This window comes from Garra rufa, chromosome 4, assembly GCF_049309525.1.
Source record: "Garra rufa chromosome 4, GarRuf1.0, whole genome shotgun sequence".
NCBI lineage: Eukaryota > Metazoa > Chordata > Actinopteri > Cypriniformes > Cyprinidae > Garra > Garra rufa.
The window spans coordinates 9,778,599-9,797,797 of record NC_133364.1 but is presented as its reverse complement, the minus strand read 5'-3'; the positions used below and the strand labels follow the sequence as shown (position 1 = coordinate 9,797,797).

The window sequence follows — 19,199 nt, the reverse complement described above, 5'->3', positions numbered from 1 at the left end:
AATAACACGCAATATTTCAGCACTACATATACTGTGCACAATATGCAAATGTCCTGTATGAATGGGCTACCACTAAATTTGCTAAATGTGAACCTTGTATAAAAGCCTGTGCACGACCTTATATGATATTACTAATATGATGAATGAATCAGAAGTAATAACACCTCATGTTTCGCTAGTTTTATGATTAAGCATTAAAAAATAACTTATTTTATATATATAAAAAAACATTTCTATATATCACATATATTGCCTCTCTCTATAAATATAAATATAAAAATTATATTATAAAAAAATTATCATTATAAAAAAACTTAAACATAATTTTTTTTTACAAAATTAACCTAAATAACTTATTCTGAAAAATTGGCTATATGAATAAAAGTGGGGAAAACAGCAAAACAACTAAAAGAAAGTAGATAGATTTAAATAAAAAATAAAATAAAATAAAACGTTGAGTAATTATTCAATAAATAACTCTATAGATAAATCAAATCAATCGATCATTCAACCAATCATACAAATGACCCTGATAATATATGTATCTGAAATGTAACTACAAACAAAATTATGAAAATTATGACCAATTATAAGACTTACATATAAAAAACTTGTTAAATACAATTTTTTTTTTTTTTTTTTTTTCAAACATATTCTAATTCTGGCTATATTATTAAAATTTGGAAAAGATGCAAAATTAATCAAATAAAAATAGATAAATATATAGATTAAAAAAATACATAAATTGCTAGATAAAAAGGGTAAATAGATAGATAAATAGACTAAAATAAAATAAAATCTAAAAAACAAAAAAACAAACAAAAAACAACAACAACAACAACAAATGCATAAATTGTTGGGCAATTACTGAATAAATTATACAGCCCTTTCAGGGCTTGGCCCCAAATTAAACAAATTCAAACTTGACTAAATTGAGATTTTCATGACCATAAAAATACAAAAACCATTTGTTTTCTTCCCTTCATTTTTTAGATGCCATTTGATTGGACAAAATTCAGCATAGTGCAATGTAAGCTATTAATGTTTGTGTACATGTACATATAGTGAAGAACAAGTACATAGATCCAACCGTTGGACTGGAGTGTATATTAAGCTGTGATTTCTCTTTATCCAGAGCTTTCTTGAAGAAGCAGCGGTGGAAACCACCCTGCCTCCGCAGCTAATTGTGACATCAATGAACCATGTGATGGCGGCGGGAGCAGTTCTCACTCTGCCGTTTAATCTGCGGGCTGCAAATTTGCACAGGACAACTTTTAAAAACCCACTCCTGTGCTCCACAGCGACACGCCGTTCCACTCTCTCAAGTCTGCTAATAAAACTTGGACAGCACATCAGAGCTGGGTGAGATGTCACGGCGCACCGTGGAGATTTATGGAAGGGGAAGAGATGTGATGGAGAGAACATTTCACTACACCGCCGCTTCAAAAGACGCTCACCAGGCATCGGCCCTATTTTTACACTGTCATCATCGCACAGGCTGACAGACGCGCAGACGGAGGCCAGAGAAGAAAAAAAGAACAAAACGGAGGAAGAAAAGAACAAAGAGAGTTCATTTTCTCCCTAAAATACATCAGAAATATCTCCAAGAGTGATGTATCCCAAAACAAAAACAGATACGGGATGGCTTCTCTCGCCTCTCTCTTTGTTATTAAAAACTTCCGTGCTCATTTTCTCTCATCTGTCCTTTTCTTGCGGTTTTATCCTAGTTCATTTCCTTCACTTCAAATCTCTGGATCACAGAAACGGCTGTTGATTATGCAGCATTTTGTTAGACATCAAATAGTCCCATCTGCTCGTCATCTAGAAAATATAATTTAAACATGATGACGGCTCCATTTATCACACACTGAGTACATCCAAACCTGCTCTGGTGGAATAAAACAAGCGAGAAGCCACGGAACTGGCGGAAGTTTCTTAGGAGAAAAAGCGCACAAATTGTCACTTTCAGTGCTATATTAGACTTCATCCTAACCAGCATGGCACAATGAGTTTCAAAAGTTAGTCTGTACTATAGCAAAATGCTAGACAAAGTGACAAAACAGTTGAACAGATAATGATATTTAATGAATGTTATTAAAGATACATTATATATTTTAATAACAAACAATTTATGTATTTTATTTTATTATGTTATATTTGATTTTATTTACTTTGATTTCATTTCATGTTATTTATTTGGATTTTATTTAATTGTACTTCATTTTATTCATTATTATTATTTATTTTTTGCTTAATTTTTTTGGAACCTCTTATACTTTTTTTCTTTGATGAATAAAAAGTTAAAAAGAACTGCATTTATTTAAATTAGACTTTTCTAACAATATAAGTCTTAGCAATCACTTTTTATCCATTTAACACATCCTTGCTGAATAGAAGTATTCTATTTCTATTCTTTCAAAAACAAAAAAGAAAATAGATACAAATAGATACAGCCTTGCTGAGCAAATCAATAAAAATTAATTTCCTGTAGAATTTATAATAAATGTATATATTGTATGTTTCACACATAATAATAATAATAATGATAAATGCTTATAATGATACAGTGTCAAGAATTTCTGTAACATCTCATCATCATAAAATACAAATAATTATGAGAAACAAAAACAAAAACATGATGCATTAAGAGCCAGGGGTGAAAACTTTTGAACAGAATGAAGATGTCCAAATTTTTCTTATTTTGTTGAAATATAATTTTTCCCCATTTAGTACTGCTCTTTGGAAGCAACAGAAGATACTTGCATGTATTAATTAAGTACAATTAAGTACAATTGATCTTCAAATTCAGCTCTTACTGCATTGTGTTTCCTTCTGGAGCATCAGTAAATGTTTGAACCTTTTTAATAGTTGTATTTGAGTCCCTCAGTGTGAAAGGATTGTCCTCAGTGTGAAAGGATGGCTCTCAAAACCATACAGTCACTACTGGAAAGGGTTCAAATACACAAAAGATGCTGGAAAATGGAAGAATCTCCTGCAGATACCTGGAGTATTTTTCTGAACAGTGTTCGGTTTAACTATTCAGAACAAACAAGGGACTCATGAACAATCATCACAAAAAAAAAAAAAAAAACAGTCGTAGATCATCTAGTTAACCACACATAGTATTAAGAACCAAGGGTTTACAAAGTTTTGGAGGGGGTTATTTTAATAAACTCAGCTATTTTTTTGTCTTGTAAACTATATGTGAACATCTTTTATGTAAAACATCTTACTCAGGACAGTGGTAAATAAAAAATAACATGCATTTTGTATGATCTCTCTTATTTTGTTAAAATTATTCACATTTTCACAGATTCTGCAAGGGGTTTCCAAACTTTCACATGCCACTGTACGAGTACATTAAATAACTGTTCTTTAGAGACCATCAAAACGGATTTTTGAAGACCCTATATCACCACATCACTCCACACAATCACACCGCAGTTGCTTATGACATGGTGTAAGACCACACTTTTGACACCATTCCTTTTTTTTTTTTTGAACCACAAGACTTGACAAGTATGACCAGAAATTTTCCCCCCTCTAAGCCATTATCAGCCCTGCATCTTTACGCACATCTGTCTCTTCGAAACCCAAAAGAAAAATACTCCATTTATGTACCACTATGTCACACTCATCCCCTGTCACTCGAACCCTACGACCCTGATCCCCAAGAGGCCACAGTAGACAGCAACAGTAGACAGCACTCGCCCTTCCCCTGGGCCCCGGCAAACACCTCCAGGTGCTTCTTACGGCCATCAATTTCCCTCAAAACAGAAATTGCGATCTTAATGATTATAAATGACAAATAATGGCATGTAATGTTGTGAATTAAGAGCGGAAAATGTGTCCACGAGGGACAAGCAACCTAAGGGTCCTTAACCTTTCCAATGTTGGCTTCTAACTTTGACCCTGGAGTAAAACTGCCCAAAAAGACCTGATTTAGGACCACCGCTTGCAACCTTTATCACTGACCTCGACCATTAGTATGTCAGGAGAGCAACCAGCCTCTGACCGGCTCTTAACCAAATTCCCCCCCGCTGTGATTGACAGTGAGCGGGAGGGGGACGCGGGCTGCCCTCCTGATCTCAGGGCTGTGGGTGAGAGCCGAGCCCCACAGCTATCTGCACTACTGACACCCATTTCCTGTGGAATGCTGCAGCTATGCAACGCGCTGATAGCCTGTCATTCAGAGAAACGGCCCGGGAGGGGTGTTTTCCAGCGGTGTGAGCGCGTGCCCGTGAGCATGAATGGAGCTAAAGTGCGGATATTCGTGTCTGTCCCCTTGCTCTGTTTGTTTTTTGTATACATGCGTGTGGCCGCTTTGTATTGGAAATGAGGATGTGAAATGCATGTTGAACGGCGTTGAAGTTGAAGACTCATTTCTGAGTGAAAGTGGTATCTACAGTGAGGGAAAAAATTATTTGATCCCCTGCTGATTTTGTACATTTGCCCACTGATATAGAAATTATCAGTCTATAATTTTAATGGTAGGTTATTTTAACAGTGAGAGACAGAATAACAACAAAAAAATCCAGAAAAACACATTTTAAAAAAGTTATCAATTGAATTGCATTTTAATGAGTGAAATAAGTATTTGATCCCCTAACAATCAGCAAGATTTCTGGCTCCCAGGTGTCTTTTATACAGGCAACAAGCTGACTCTCTTAAGGGGAGTGCTCCTAATCTCAGCTTGTTAACTGTATAAAAGACACGGAAGCAATCAATCAATCAGATTCCAAACTCTCCATCATGGCTAAGAGCAAAGAGCTGTCCAATGAACTCAGGGACAAGATTGTAGACCTACACAAGGCTGGAATGGGCTACAAGACCATCGCCAAGCAGCTTGGTCAGAAGGTGACAACATTTGGTCTGATTATTTGCAAATGGAAGAAACACAAAATAACTGTCAATCTCTTTCGGTCTGGGGTTCTATGCAAGATCTCACCTTGTGGAGTTTTAATGATCATGAGAACGGTGAGGAATCAGCCCAGAACTACACAAGAGGATCTTGTCAATGATATCAAGGCAGCTGGGATCATAATCACCAAGAAAACAATTGGTAACACGCTATGCTGTGAAGGACTGAAATCCTGCAGCGCCCGCAAGGTCCCCATGCTCAAGAAAACAGACCCATCTGAAGATTGCCAACGAACATCTGAATGATTCAGAGGAGAACTGGGTGAAAGTGTTGTGGTCAGATGAGACCAAAATCAAGCTCTTTGGCATCAACTCAACTCGCCGTGTTTGGAGGAGGAGGAATGCTGCCTATGACCCTGAGAACACCATCCCCGCCATCAAACATGGAGGGTGAAACATTAGGCTTTGGGGGTGTTTTTCTGCCAAGGGGACAGGACAACTGCACCGCATCAAAGGGACGATGGACGGGGTCATGTACCATTAGGGCCAGGGGATTGAACCAAGACAGGGCATTGAAAATGGGTCGTGGATGGGTATGACCCAAAACAACAAAGGCCAAGGCAACAAAGGATTGGCTCAAGAAGAAGCACATTAGGGTCCTGGAGTGGCCTAGCCAGTCTTCAGACCTTAATCCCATAGAAAATCTGTGGAGGGAGCTGAAGATTTGAGTTGTCAAATGTCAGCCTCAAAACCTTAATGACTTGGAGAGGATCTGCAAAGAGGAGTGGGACAAAAATCCCTCCTGAGATGTGTGCAAACCTGGTGGCCAACTACAAGAAACGTATGACCTCTGTAATTGCCAACAAGGGTTTTGCTAAGTCATGTTTAAGTCACTTATTTCAGTCATTAAAATGCAAATCAATTTATAACTTTTCTGAAATGTGTTTTACTGGATTTTTTGTTGTTATTCTGTCTCTCACTGTTCAAATAAACCTGCCATTAAAATTATAGACTGATTATAGATCATTTCTTTGTCAGTGGGTAAGCATACAAAATCCTCAATCCTCAATGAACATCATTGTAGTCTGTGTGTGTTCAAACTAGTGTGCATGAATTTGCAGGTGGTTTGTGGGAACCTGGAGGAGGAGTCAAATAATCCTAAAATTGCACGACTTGACGAGTCTGCGGCCGGACATCTGTAGCCTGTTTGCATCTCCAAACTCTGGGATCTCGTTCCCAACAGAACTTGTTCTTTAGCCTCTCCTTGAACTGCTAAACAGAACTACGACGGCAAGGTCAGCTGGTTAGCGATACTATGAACACACCATCAGGATATCCTGTGCGATCTTATGTTTCTGCGCAATCACGCCCCTCTTAACCGAATATTGCAGGTTATTGTCAACTTTAACGTCTGTGGACAGCATCTGTGGCGTGCTTTCAATTATGACGCACAATAATTTTAAGTCTGTAAAAACAAACACCAAGTGTTTTTACAGTAAAACACAATAAGGGCCTGGAAGGAGAGCGAGTCAGGGAGTTCAAACGCTGAGAAGCGAGTCTCCCATTTGGGTTAAAACACAATTCGTCAGGCAGTGAAACAAAAATGTTTGTTACTTGAGCTATAAAGTCTAAATTGTCCCTTTGAGGTGGGACTATTTTTTTTTAGGCTGACGAATGTCTGGTTAAGCTTCACCAGTGTAATTCCTGTGGGTGAGGTTTGCAGAACTCCACTAGGAAACTAGGAGGACTGAGGTCTGTGTTCATTTTAGTCTATGGTTTTGCCTCGTGCCTTGGTCTGGGATGTCGGCATCCAACATGTTGCTTGTTCTCACCTGCTGTTTGAGCTGATGGACAAGTCGGTCCTTCTCCCTCTTCAGCAGAGCCACCTCATCTTGAGTCTTCTTCTTCTTTGAGGACGACAGCTCTAGAAGTGCGATGTTGGCGTCCTTCTCGCTGATGGCTGCCAAGAGCGCCTCCTGCCTGTTGGGAGGAGAAAACACACACAGTTAGTATTTAGAGAGCATTGGACAATGCTTGCTACAGATGCATTCTGTTCACAAAACACCTCGATTCCACACGACAATCCCTAGATCTGTGACGCTTGAACATATAAATCCTGACATCATAATTCAAATGGTGTGGGAAGTATTTTTTTGCTCACCAAGGCTTATATAATAATTTAAAATAACTGTTTTTAATTTGAATATATTTTAAAGTGCAATTTATTCTTCTGATGGCAACGCTGAATTTTCAGCATCGTTCAATTCAAAAATGTGAAAATTTCAAAAGAATACCATTCATTTTAAAACAAAATTCTAAACATTCTAAACGTCTCAACAGTCTCCTTTGACGAATTTAATGTGTTCTTTCTAAATAGAATATTTAATTTTTGACCCCTACTGAACCTAAGCTTTCGAATTGTAGTACAGTTGAAGTCAAAAGTTTACATACACCTCGCAGAATCTGCAAAATGTTCATTATTTTACCAAAATAAGAGGGATTTGTTTTTATTTTTTTAATTTAGTACTTACCTAAATAAGATATTTCACATAAAAGACGTAATAATAATTGAATTTATAAAAATGACCCTGTTTTACATACACTTGATTCTTAATACTTTTAAACGGGGTCATTTTTATAAACTCAACTATTATTTCTTCTTGTAAACTATATGTAAACATTTTATGTGAAATATCTTATTCAGGTCAGTACTAAATAAAAAATAACATGCATTTTCTATGATCCCTCTTATTTTGGTAAAATAATTAACATTTAGCAGATTCTGCGAAGTGTATGTAAACTTTTGACTTCAACTGTATATAAACGATGTGATAGTGATAGCGAGAACCACAAATAATTAATTCTAAGACTAGCCATCAGTCAGAAGCAGCTGGTTCAGGGAGTGAGTCCTGTTAGGTCAAATCTGCGGTAACGGAGTTGAGCGGGAGGGTGAACATCTCATACCGGCAGCTGAAATGGCCTCCCGTGTACTGACAAATAGAGGCAGTGGACTGGAGAATGTCTTAGGGTTAGCGTTAGCCACGTGTGCTAGAGTGTCAGTGCTGAAGTGTGTGTGTCAAATACATCCTCCCCATGCCTCTCTTTCTTTTCCTCCCTCTCATTTTCTCTATGACCTCTTATATACAGAAACTCACTGGATCCGTTCCAAAATCTAGAGAGCTGCCTTGCTGCCTACTGTCTTCCTAGATGGTTACCTTCTACGGTAGCATGCTAAATGAAACTAAACCTCATAAGGGATGGATTTGGAATGCTTTATTGTAGGTAGCAACATAAAAATAGAACGCTTAAGGAGTTTGGTGACTCTGGACCACAAAACCAGTCATAAGTGTACATTTTTTGAAACTAAGATTTATACATCTGAAAGCGGAATAAATAAGCTTTCCATTGATGTATGGTTTGTTAGGATAGGACAATATTGGCCGATATACAACCATTTCAAAATCTGAGGGTGCAAAAACATCTAAATATTGAGAAAATTGCCTTTAAAGTTGTCCAAATGAAGTTCTTAGCAATTAAGCACTAAGCAATTATGTTTTGATATATTTATGATAATAAATTTACAAAATATCTTTATGGAACATGATCTTTACTTAATATCCTAATGATTTTTAGAAAAATAAAAGAAATATCAACAATTTTGACCTATACAATGTATTTTTAGCTACTGCTACAAATATACATGTGCTACTTATGACTGGTTTTGTGGTCCAGGGTCACATTTTATTATAATGTAATTTATTATATATATTATTAACTATAGTAAACATAACATTTTAGCATAATATATTAAAACACAATGTGTTACTAATAAGTTGTGGTGGCCATTGAGGCTAAATGCATTTCCCATTAAGTTCACAATGCATTCTAGGATTGTAAAAGATGCATGCAACACAAATTTGGCCAATATAATTGCATAAGGAGCCTTAAAATGCAGCACACTAAATCTAGGTCTAAATATTGAGAAAAATCAAAATTTTGAGAAAATTGCCTTTAAAGTTGTCCAAATTAAGTTCTTAGCAATGCATATTATTAATTAAAATTAAGTTTTGATATATTTATGGTAAGAAATTTACAAAATATCTTTATGGTACATGATCTTTACTTAATATCCTAATGATTTTTTTTTTACATAAGAAACGTTGATAATTATGACCCATACAATGTATTTTTGTCTACTGCTACAAATATACCCATCCTACTTATTGGTTTTGCGGTCCAGCGACACATTTTATTATAATTTGTATATATTAACTATAGTAAACATAACATTTCAGCATGATATATTAAAACACAAAGTGTTACGGAGAGGTTGTGGTGGCACAACTAATAAGTTCACAATGCATTCTGAAACTATAAAAGTTTATGCAACATGAATTTGGCCAATATAATTGCATCAGGAGCATTAAAATGCAGCACACTTGTTTATAACATTACACCTCTGTTCTTCGAAACTGAAAGGGTGCAACTTTCTATTTTCATCTCTGGCTTGCGAATTTGCTTTTTCTCTTATCAGTTTCTCAATCGCTGGCAAAGCCTCTCGTTTTCTTTCTGTCTGTTTCGCTGTGTTCTATTCGGTTCCTTGGAGGAGCTGGCTGACCTGATTCTATCCAGAGTGACATCACAGCTGTAGAAAGAAGCCTGTGTACCTGACAGAAGTACACACAGACACAAACGCACACACTCGGTGCAATGCCCACGGGCTGCCATACAACTCTTAATTCTGTCATTTTGACCATCAAAAGCAATGGAGATGTGATGTATCCCACAAACACACGGGCCACCCAGGTCTGTACAAACCACCGTGCCCTGGCGCAAACTAATAAAATGAAAGCTGGTGATGTTCCAGGAAGCTTCTGAGCACTAACATGTCCTGTCAGAGAGACCTTTTAATACACTGACCTCCTGACTAGCTGTGCTCATTATGGTCAGGTTCAGACCACAGGCGGCAGCTGCCCCTGAGGTGAGTCAGTTTACTTTGGGCAAAAAGGAACTTCCCCTTCAGCTTCATAACCTCCCCGCCTGGTCCCGATGAGCCCTACTGTATCTGCCCTGCCAAAATGCATGAGGACGGCACTGGCTAAAAATAAAAATCAAAGCGAGAGATGAGGTGAAAACAGAAACCTGGGGAGGGTGGCGTGAGGAGAGGCAAATAACAGGAAGTGGAGAGCATGTGCGCTGGGATATGGAGGATAAGGAGTCTGAAATGATGGATGAGAAGGCTCACACGACCATGTAAACACACACTCACGCACATGTTATTCAGGTCATGATAACAAGCATTTTCCCCTATGTTTCCCAACCACAGGAAGTGAGGGAGAGGTAGGTGCCTGTATTAAGTAGAAAAGAAGACTGAATCGGGTCTCAAATTTTCCTGTAGCACGTCTCCTCAGATTAATCTTTTAACAAGGACGTGTTTTTTCCGCCATGATCTAATGTTTCCCATATACTGGGTATGTGGATATCACAGACGGACACGGAGAAAAGAGGCCTGGGTCACAGGAAAGTGATGACCATTGTCGAGAGGAGGAACATATAAGACAGAATATACAATATATACTACCATTTCAAAGGTTTGGGGTCAGTAATTGTTTTTTTTTTTTTTGAAAGACATCAATACTTTTGTTAAGCAAGAATCCGTTAAATTGGTCAAAAGTGTATTATATTGAGTATTTTACTACCTCAGCAACATGTTAACATCAGACTCTATCCGCTTGTTAAGTCTGATATCATTTGTCAATGTTTCTAAGTCTTACGTGACTCTGGACCACAAAAAAGTCTTAAGTAGCCAAAAATACATTGTAGGGGTCAAAATTATTGATTTTTCTTTTATGCCAAAAACAATAGGATATTAAGTAAAGATTGTTTCATCAAAATACTGTAAATTTCCTACAGTAAATGTATCAAAACTTAATTTTTGATTAGTAATATGCATTGCTAAGTGCTTCATTTGAACAACTTTAAAGGTGATTTTCTCAGTATTTAGATTTTTTTGAATCCTCAGATTCCAGATTTTTTCCAGGTTTGTTACTATCCTAACAAACCATACATCAATTGAAAGCTTATTTATTCAGCTTTCAGATGTATAAATCTCAATTTCAAAAAATTGAACCTTATGACTGGTTTTGTGGTCCAGGGTCACATATAGGACTCATAATTGGCTGTTGAGATGGCATTCTTAATTAAGTTGAGTAGTGACCTGGAGTCATTGGAATCAATAGCTCCAAACAGTGCCCCAAATATGCTTTTATGTGGGTTAAGATGCTACCTCAGTAGGCGACATCTTATGTAGGAAATAGACAGCACGGCAGAGCTTGTGTTCCTGTACTAAAAGAAGACAAAGCCTCTTATCAGGAGCACAGAGACACAATGGGCCCCCACACATTTGTTCTGAGGGAGATAGGGAAGAGTTCATATTGATCACTAAGAGGTCAAGTGGCCAATCACCTCCTCCCACGACAAAGCCAATCGGAGAGAGGGGAAGCGGCCCATCAATCAACGCATCTCATCACCGCCCTCAACACTCAATTTCCTCTGCATTCCTTCAAGCCTCTTGCTTTCTTCTCAGGAGTCCTCGAGCCGGCCTAAAAATACGCATCCTCCTCTGTTCTCTATCGGTTCTGTTTCTAAGGGTGTGTACGCCAGCGGAGAGATAATGAATAGCCGAGGGGGTGGGGAGATTTATGGCAGCTTGTGACGGGACGCGCTGTGCCGGTTAAGCCACCGGAGAGGAGAACACCGCACAGAACGCCAGGAATGACCGGGTTGGCGGGTCCTAAACGTGACTTATCACAGCCATTCCTACCGTATGACGACAGGCGGACGTAAATGATGGCAAAATGAGGGAGGAATGTTAAATGAATGCAGATCTGAGGTCGGGCTACTTTCAGCGCTTGAAATTTTTAATGGTTGCCTCAACCGTGACCACTCTGGAAGAGAGATAAGCTTCTTGGAAACACAAAGGAGAAATGAAGAGCAAAGTTTAGACAAAATGCTGTGATGACAGATGGATGGATGGAGAAAAAAATTGAGATTTCAAAATATTGCAAGGTTTTACCGTATATTTTTACCTCAAAGCAAGAGAGAAGAATATAATTGATATAATACAGCATCGCTAGGTCTCTGATGAAGGGTTGATGGTTAGGCAGATGAAATGATATATGAATGGATGGATGGATAGAGAGGTTAATGGAGAAATGTTTGAATGGATGGATATGAGATATGAGAATGGACAAAGAATAGAGGGATAGATGGATGAATAGATGGATTGGATGGATGGGTGGAGGAATATATCAATGGATGGATACAGATACATATAAATGGATTAAAAGACATATGGACAGATGGATGGACAGACAGATGGGTGGAAATAAATGTTAATTTATGGATGGTGAATCAATAGATGGATGGGTGGACAGAAATATAGGGGGATGGACTGATGGCCAGAGAGACATATATATGTATATGTATAAATGGATGGATGACGATATACATGATGGCTGGGTGGATAGCTAGAAATTTAGGGGCATGGACTGATGGTTGGAAAGATATATGAATGGATAGATGGAGATATACATGATGGATGGATAGATGGATGGATGGAAATTTAGAATTGATGGTTAGAGAGAACTATATGGATATATGGATGACTGGAGAGATGCATGATGGATGGAGATAAATATCATACATGGATTGATGGATGAATGAAAAGATGTCTTGATGGATGGATGGATGGAGATACATATGAAAGATGGATGATAGATGGGTGGGTGGGTGGATGAATGGTAAGTTGGATAGATAGATGGAGATATACATGATGGATGGATTGATGGACAAAAATTTAGGATTGCTGGCCAAAAAAAGATATATGGATATGGAGAATGAATCAGTGGATACACAGATGCAGACACACATGATGAATTGATGGATACATGACTGGATGGATGAATGAAAAGATAGATTAATAGATGGATGGAGATACACATTAATGGATGGATAGATGGATAAATGATTAGAAATTTAGAACTGATGACCAGAGAGAGATATTTCGATAGATGGATGGATGGATGAAGAGATGCATGGATAAATGAAAAGATGGATTGATGGATGGATGGATGAATGAAAAGATGGATGGATGGAGATATACATAATGGATGGATGGATGGATGAATAGATGAAAATTTAGGACTTGATGGCCAGAGAGAGATATATGGATAAACAGATGGATGGAGAGATTCATGAATGGATGGACAGGAATGAAAATTAGAGAAATGGATGGATAGAAGGAAGAAGATATATATGATACATGGATGGATAAATGAAAAGATAGATTGATAGCAGGATGGAAAATATATATGAATGGATGGATGAATGAATGGTCAGATGGATAGAGAAACAAATAAATAGGTGGGATGGATAGATGGATGATTGGATGTATAGAAAACAAGGCTGATGGATTGTATAGATATATATGTGGGTGTATACATATATATATATATATATATATATATATATATATATACACACATATACTTATACATATACATATATAGGTAGGTGGATGGAAGGTAGAGAGAGCGGGTTGGATGAATAAATGGATGGATTGATGACCAGAGAGATATACATCTACAGACAGAAAAATGAATGGATGGAAAGAGAGATGGACTGATTGAAAGAACTACCACAATCTTAAGACCAAACCTAAAATCACATTTTGCGTAACACCACTAGAAAAAAAAACAACTTTTTTTTTTTCATTTTTACAGACTCATATCTAAGCAATATCTAAGTCGTAATATAAATGCCTATTCCTTTAACACTTTAACATTTACAGGCCACTGATTTGAAAGAGAGGAATTCAGAGGACACCATTAGCAGGGAGGGAAGAGTTCAGAGAACGTTATCAGCCGAATCCATCAGTACTAAGTCCTACCTGATACTGCCTGATCTAGCACATAAAAATAAAATACAGGCCAGCCGCGTTAAACAAACTGAGTGTTGGAGGAGCCCCAGCACATTAAAAAAATAAAAATAACCCTAACTCTCCATCATTCCCTGGCCCTGAGCCACAGCCCGGCTTTCTAGGCCCTTTTTCCAGGGATGTGTGAGTATGTGTGTTTTGTGTGTGTGTGTGTGTGTGTGTGTGAGATGTGGGAGAGAGAGAAATACGGTGTCAGTTCTGCATTCAGTGTGTGTGTGTATCAAGGAGGAGACGTGAGGAGAAATATGGTGAACGTTCAACCGTTCATTGCTACCCCGGGGCACGGAGGACCTTTGGTGGCTGCTTTTACTGGCCTAGAAAAAAAGAGAGATACATCCGCTGCTTTTGGAGTTGGTACTGGAATGCTGGTTATACCGGAGAGTTATAGAGGACGCCTGTGCTGAACATCCTCTCTGGATGGGCACTGCGAAACATTAAAGAAAAATCTACAACCTTGCGCCTTTAAAGCTAATATTGACTCACCAAAAGCTATAATTTCTGGTGTGTAAGCAATCTGAAAATATGGGTTTTGTACTTCCTGAACACAGTAATAGCTGTATTAATCTTGTATTATACAGAATAGCAGCGCTTGAGCGACTGCATGCGGATCCACAAGAGAGACAGAACTGGAACAAGCGAGACACCTGGAAACACATGCTGAATCATGTCTGGCACGAGGGCTTTCTAGACACCAAATGCGAATTTAAAAGCCTGCTGTCAGAGTCAGGAGCATTGGGAAAAAAGCTTGTGTGTGTTTTAGGTGGAGGAGTGTAATAATATGAGATCTTTTAAATGAGTATCTTTATCGCTGATATGTGGTTCGGAAGGGAATGTTAATTCTCCCTTTTACACCAGTGGGTCTCAAAAAAGAACAACAGGAGGTGGGTTGCACAGATTTTATGTTACTGTCAATCAATCAATATCTTTCAGTGGCCGATGTAAATACTGTTATGTGGAGAGAATGATTGACGATTTAATAAGACAATACTGAAATAAAGTCTGAGAGCACTACTGAAAATCTGGGAGTCAAAATCTAAAAATAATAAAAAAAACAATTAGTAAATAAATATATAAAATAAAACACAAACAAACAAGTAAACATATAAATAAGGACAAATTAATTTATTGTGATTAATCACATCCAAAAAAGTTTGATAGAAAAAAAAGCTGTCAAACCAATAAATCGCATACAAAAAAGATTGTAAAAAATAAATAAATAACGGCAGTCAAATTAATTAATCGTGATTAATCACATCCAAAAAAGTTTGATATAAAAAAAAAATAATAAAAAAAAATAAAATAAAATAAAATAATAAAAAGGCTAAACCAATTAATCGCATCCGAAAAAGTTTGTTAGAAAATAAATATATAAAATAAAAACAAAAATAAATAATGGCTGTCAAAAGGATTAATCGAGATTAATCGCATACAAAAAAAGTTTGATAGAAAATATATAGATAAATAAATAATAATAAATAAATAAGGGCTGTCAAATAAATGAATCACATCCAAAAAAGTTGGTTAGAAAATAAATAAATAAACAAATAATGGCTGTCAAATCAATTAATTGCAATTAATCACATCCAAAAAAGTTTGTAAAAAAATAAAATAAATAAAAAAATAAATAAGGGCTGTCAAATAATTTAATCACATCTATACAAAAGTTTGTTAGAAAATAAAATTCGCATCCAGAAAAGTCTGCTAGAAATAAATATATAAAATTAAATAAAAAAACATAAATAAATAAATAAGGACTGTCAAATCCAATAAATCACAATTAATCACATCCAAAAAAGTTTATTTACATAAAGTGTGTGTGTACTGTATATATTTATATGTATAAATACACACATATACATTTATATATTTAAAAAAATATATGTAATATATATTTATATCATATACATGTATACACACACACATACAATATTTTGTAATATACATTTATATATGTGTATTTATTTATAAATATATACAGCACACACACATATTATGTAAACAAACTTATTTTTTTAATAATAAGAAAAATGTAAAAATTAAAGAATTTTTATTAGTAGCATTTGAAAAACCATTTTATAAATGGTTGTGAAAAGCAAGAATGCTACAAAATGCACCATTCTGTGAGAAAGTGCGATGTGCTTGAGCAACCCCAAAATTACCAAAAACAAACAATGGATTTCGTTCAGTAAATATGACCCAGAGTGATGACATAAATCTAAAAAATGACCAAATATTTGATCAAACTAATCGATATATTGTTCTATCACTATTTACTAAACACGAAAAGAGATGACAGAGATCTGTAAACCATGACTGAGGAAAAAAAATATGTGTAAATGAGACACATAAACACATGGTGACCCCTTCTCTTCAATAGCACTCCTGCTCTTATCAGCCGCTCTAAAGGCTGACAGGCCGAGCTTAATTAGAGCTGATAGCAGCACAGCCAAAGGGTGGCCAGCACATCCCTGAACCAAACACAAACACACCGCTCTCCCCTGCCTATCTCCTCTGGCCCAGCCTCCTCTGGGAACATACACACGCCTGGACTGACAGCACCCAGCCATCTGGATCACATCAGCTGGAGAGCGAGAGATAGAGAGCGAGAGAAAGAGAGAGAGAGAGCACAGTAATCTCCAAACCCTAAGAGGAGGACGTAACTCTTGCTGAACTTTGCGCAGGGTTGATGTTGAGTTTATGGAATTTACCATCATGGTCTATAAATTTCAGATTTCATAAACATTTTCTTAAAGATCCCATGCAATCAAAATTACAGTTTAGTGGCTTTTAGTCTGTGTGTGTTAGCTTTGAGGTCATATATATGTTGGTGTACTCCTTAAGTTGACATAAACAATTTTAAGCAGATATATACGCATTTAACATTAAAAATGAACCGAATTATTTATGACTAATCTTGCGCTACACGGATTATTGCTGAGTTAGATACGCTCCGATTGTCGAGTAACAAATCAAGATTCATGGCTGTGAAAATCTATTGAGAAAAAAAAAAAAAAAAAATCAACACAGAAACTGAAATCTAATGAGAATTAATTCTTCATAATTTTAGAGAATACATTTTTCCAATCTGCTAATTAAAACCATTATTGGAATAAAATAAAATAATAAAACAAAATAAAATAAAAATAATCTAGTGGGAATTAATTTTTCATTATTTAAACAAATTAATGTTTCCAATCTGATAAATAAAATTATTATATAATAATTATTAGAATAAATAAAATAAAATAAAATAAAATATTAAAACAAAACATAACACAGAGACTGCAATCTAGTGGGAAATAATTTTTCCAATATGCTTATTAGAACCATTATGGAAACAATAAAATAAAATTAAATTAAATAAAATTAAATAAAATAAAATAAAATATATTTTTTAATTTTCCAATCTGCTAATTACCATTATGGTAATAAAATAAAATAAAATCTAGTGGAAATAAATTTTTCATAATTTAAGACAATACATTTTTTCAATCTGCTAAATAAAATCATTATTGGATAAAATAAAATAAAATAAAATAACAAAAAAAAAAAAAAAAAAAAAAAAACATAACACAGAGACTGAAATCTAGTTGGACTAGAAAAAATTATAATTTCAAATAATTATTTTTTTTAATCTGCTGTTTAAAACCATTATGGGAAAAATAAAATAAAATAAAACATCAACACAAAGACTGAAATTTGAAGGGAATTAATTTTTCATCATTGCTGAGAATTAATTTTTTCAACCCGCTAATTAAAAACATTATAGGATTAAAAATAAAAAATAAAATAAAATAAAATACTGATGTCTAGAAACAATAACGAAGCAAAATAATGGCACAATATAAATTGGCATAAAATAAAAACTAAAATAATGCAGATACTGATATTTACAAAGAATATATTTTTCATCATTTCAGACAAATTATAGGATGCAGATACTATTATCTACAGACAGAAACGGTGTAAAGTAATGATGTAATATAAAAATGGAAAATAATATTAATTGATGCAGATACGGATATCTAGACAGAATTAATTTTTCATCATTACATTGAGGATCTTTCTTTGTTATGTGTTCGCCAACCATCTGACTGAACCCATTACTAGAAAGCTTTCCATACTGTACATCATTGAACACAGGAGGGGGAAGTTGAAAAGAGGGAAGTAAACACACTGTACTTCACAGCATCCTGTATTTATACTCGCAAACTTTATCCACACAATCCCTGCGCCAGGAAGACGGTCTAACAAACAAAACCAGACCGTAGTTAGATAGACAGATAGACACGCACAGTGACAGACAGCCGGAGCAGGTGGTGGAAGATGGGAAAAGCCGGTCAAGCCATGACCACTTCAGACACGCTACGCAGAGCGTGACCGGGAAAACGCAGCGCTCCGCAGGCCGCCCCGGCTCACCGGAGTCCACTCAAAATCCCTGTTACCTGGGAAACGCGGGGAAGGATGCGGCGAGCAACACAGCTGGGGCCTTTAAACCAAACCAGGGAGGAGGGCAGAGCTCGCTTTCTGGGAAATGAAGCTCGTCAAGGAGTGGCACCTGCGGAAACCATTATTAAAACAGATGGAATCAGGGGAGAAGGATGCGCTCAGACTAAGCAGAAGAGACGGAGAGCCGAGGGACGCGCAGACGCGGGAACACTGAGGCTTACCACTGGACACCAAACGAGGGATTACGCCTGTCAGCGTGACATACGGCCCTAAAGCCCGGCTCTTGCTGCAACGGGCCGCTCGGTGCGGCTTAAAGACATATTCCATGCTCTCCCCCGTGACAAGTCTACAACGTAGATGGTTTTAAAACGCAAGCGTGGATTATCCAGATATGTTCTGCAGCTTCTGGACACTTCATGCTTTTACATCGTGACTAATGTGGCCGTGACAAGGCTGATGAATTACCGGCGCGGTGAAGGCTCTCTGTTGTTTCGTTACGTGTTTGCTGAGAGGTTTCTAGCGGATCTGCTCAGATGAGATGATGGGCCTGACCCGTGAACCCTGTGCGATTTTCCATCAGTAGATGAGTATAAATCAGACCTGAGGGCCGAGAGCAGATGACTGATTTTACCTCAGTAATACGCCTAAGTCTCTTTGTAGAAAGATCTTTCTATTTGCGGTGTTTAAACGGACAGTTCACTCAAAAATGAAAATTCTGTCATTAATTACTCACCCTCATGTCGTTCCAAACCAGTAAGACCTTTGTTTATCTTTGGAACACAAATTAAGATGTTTTTGATGAAATCCGAGGCTTTCTGGCTAAGCAACTGACAAATTCAAGGCCCGGAAAGGTAGTAAGGACTTTGTTAAAATAGTCCATTTGACATGAATT

At 36.6% G+C, this 19,199-nt stretch overlaps 1 protein-coding gene across 1 annotated transcript in view; it reads right to left on the bottom strand.

Moving 5' to 3' along the window:
• erc1b (ELKS/RAB6-interacting/CAST family member 1b) overlaps positions 1 to 19,199 on the bottom strand; it is a 226,103-nt gene that overhangs the window by 50,337 nt on the left and 156,567 nt on the right. Inside the window, exon 11 of the mRNA XM_073837702.1 lies at positions 6,693 to 6,840. Within this exon, the coding sequence (XP_073693803.1) occupies positions 6,693 to 6,840 (148 nt within the window). The remainder of the gene's footprint in view (positions 1 to 6,692; positions 6,841 to 19,199) is intronic.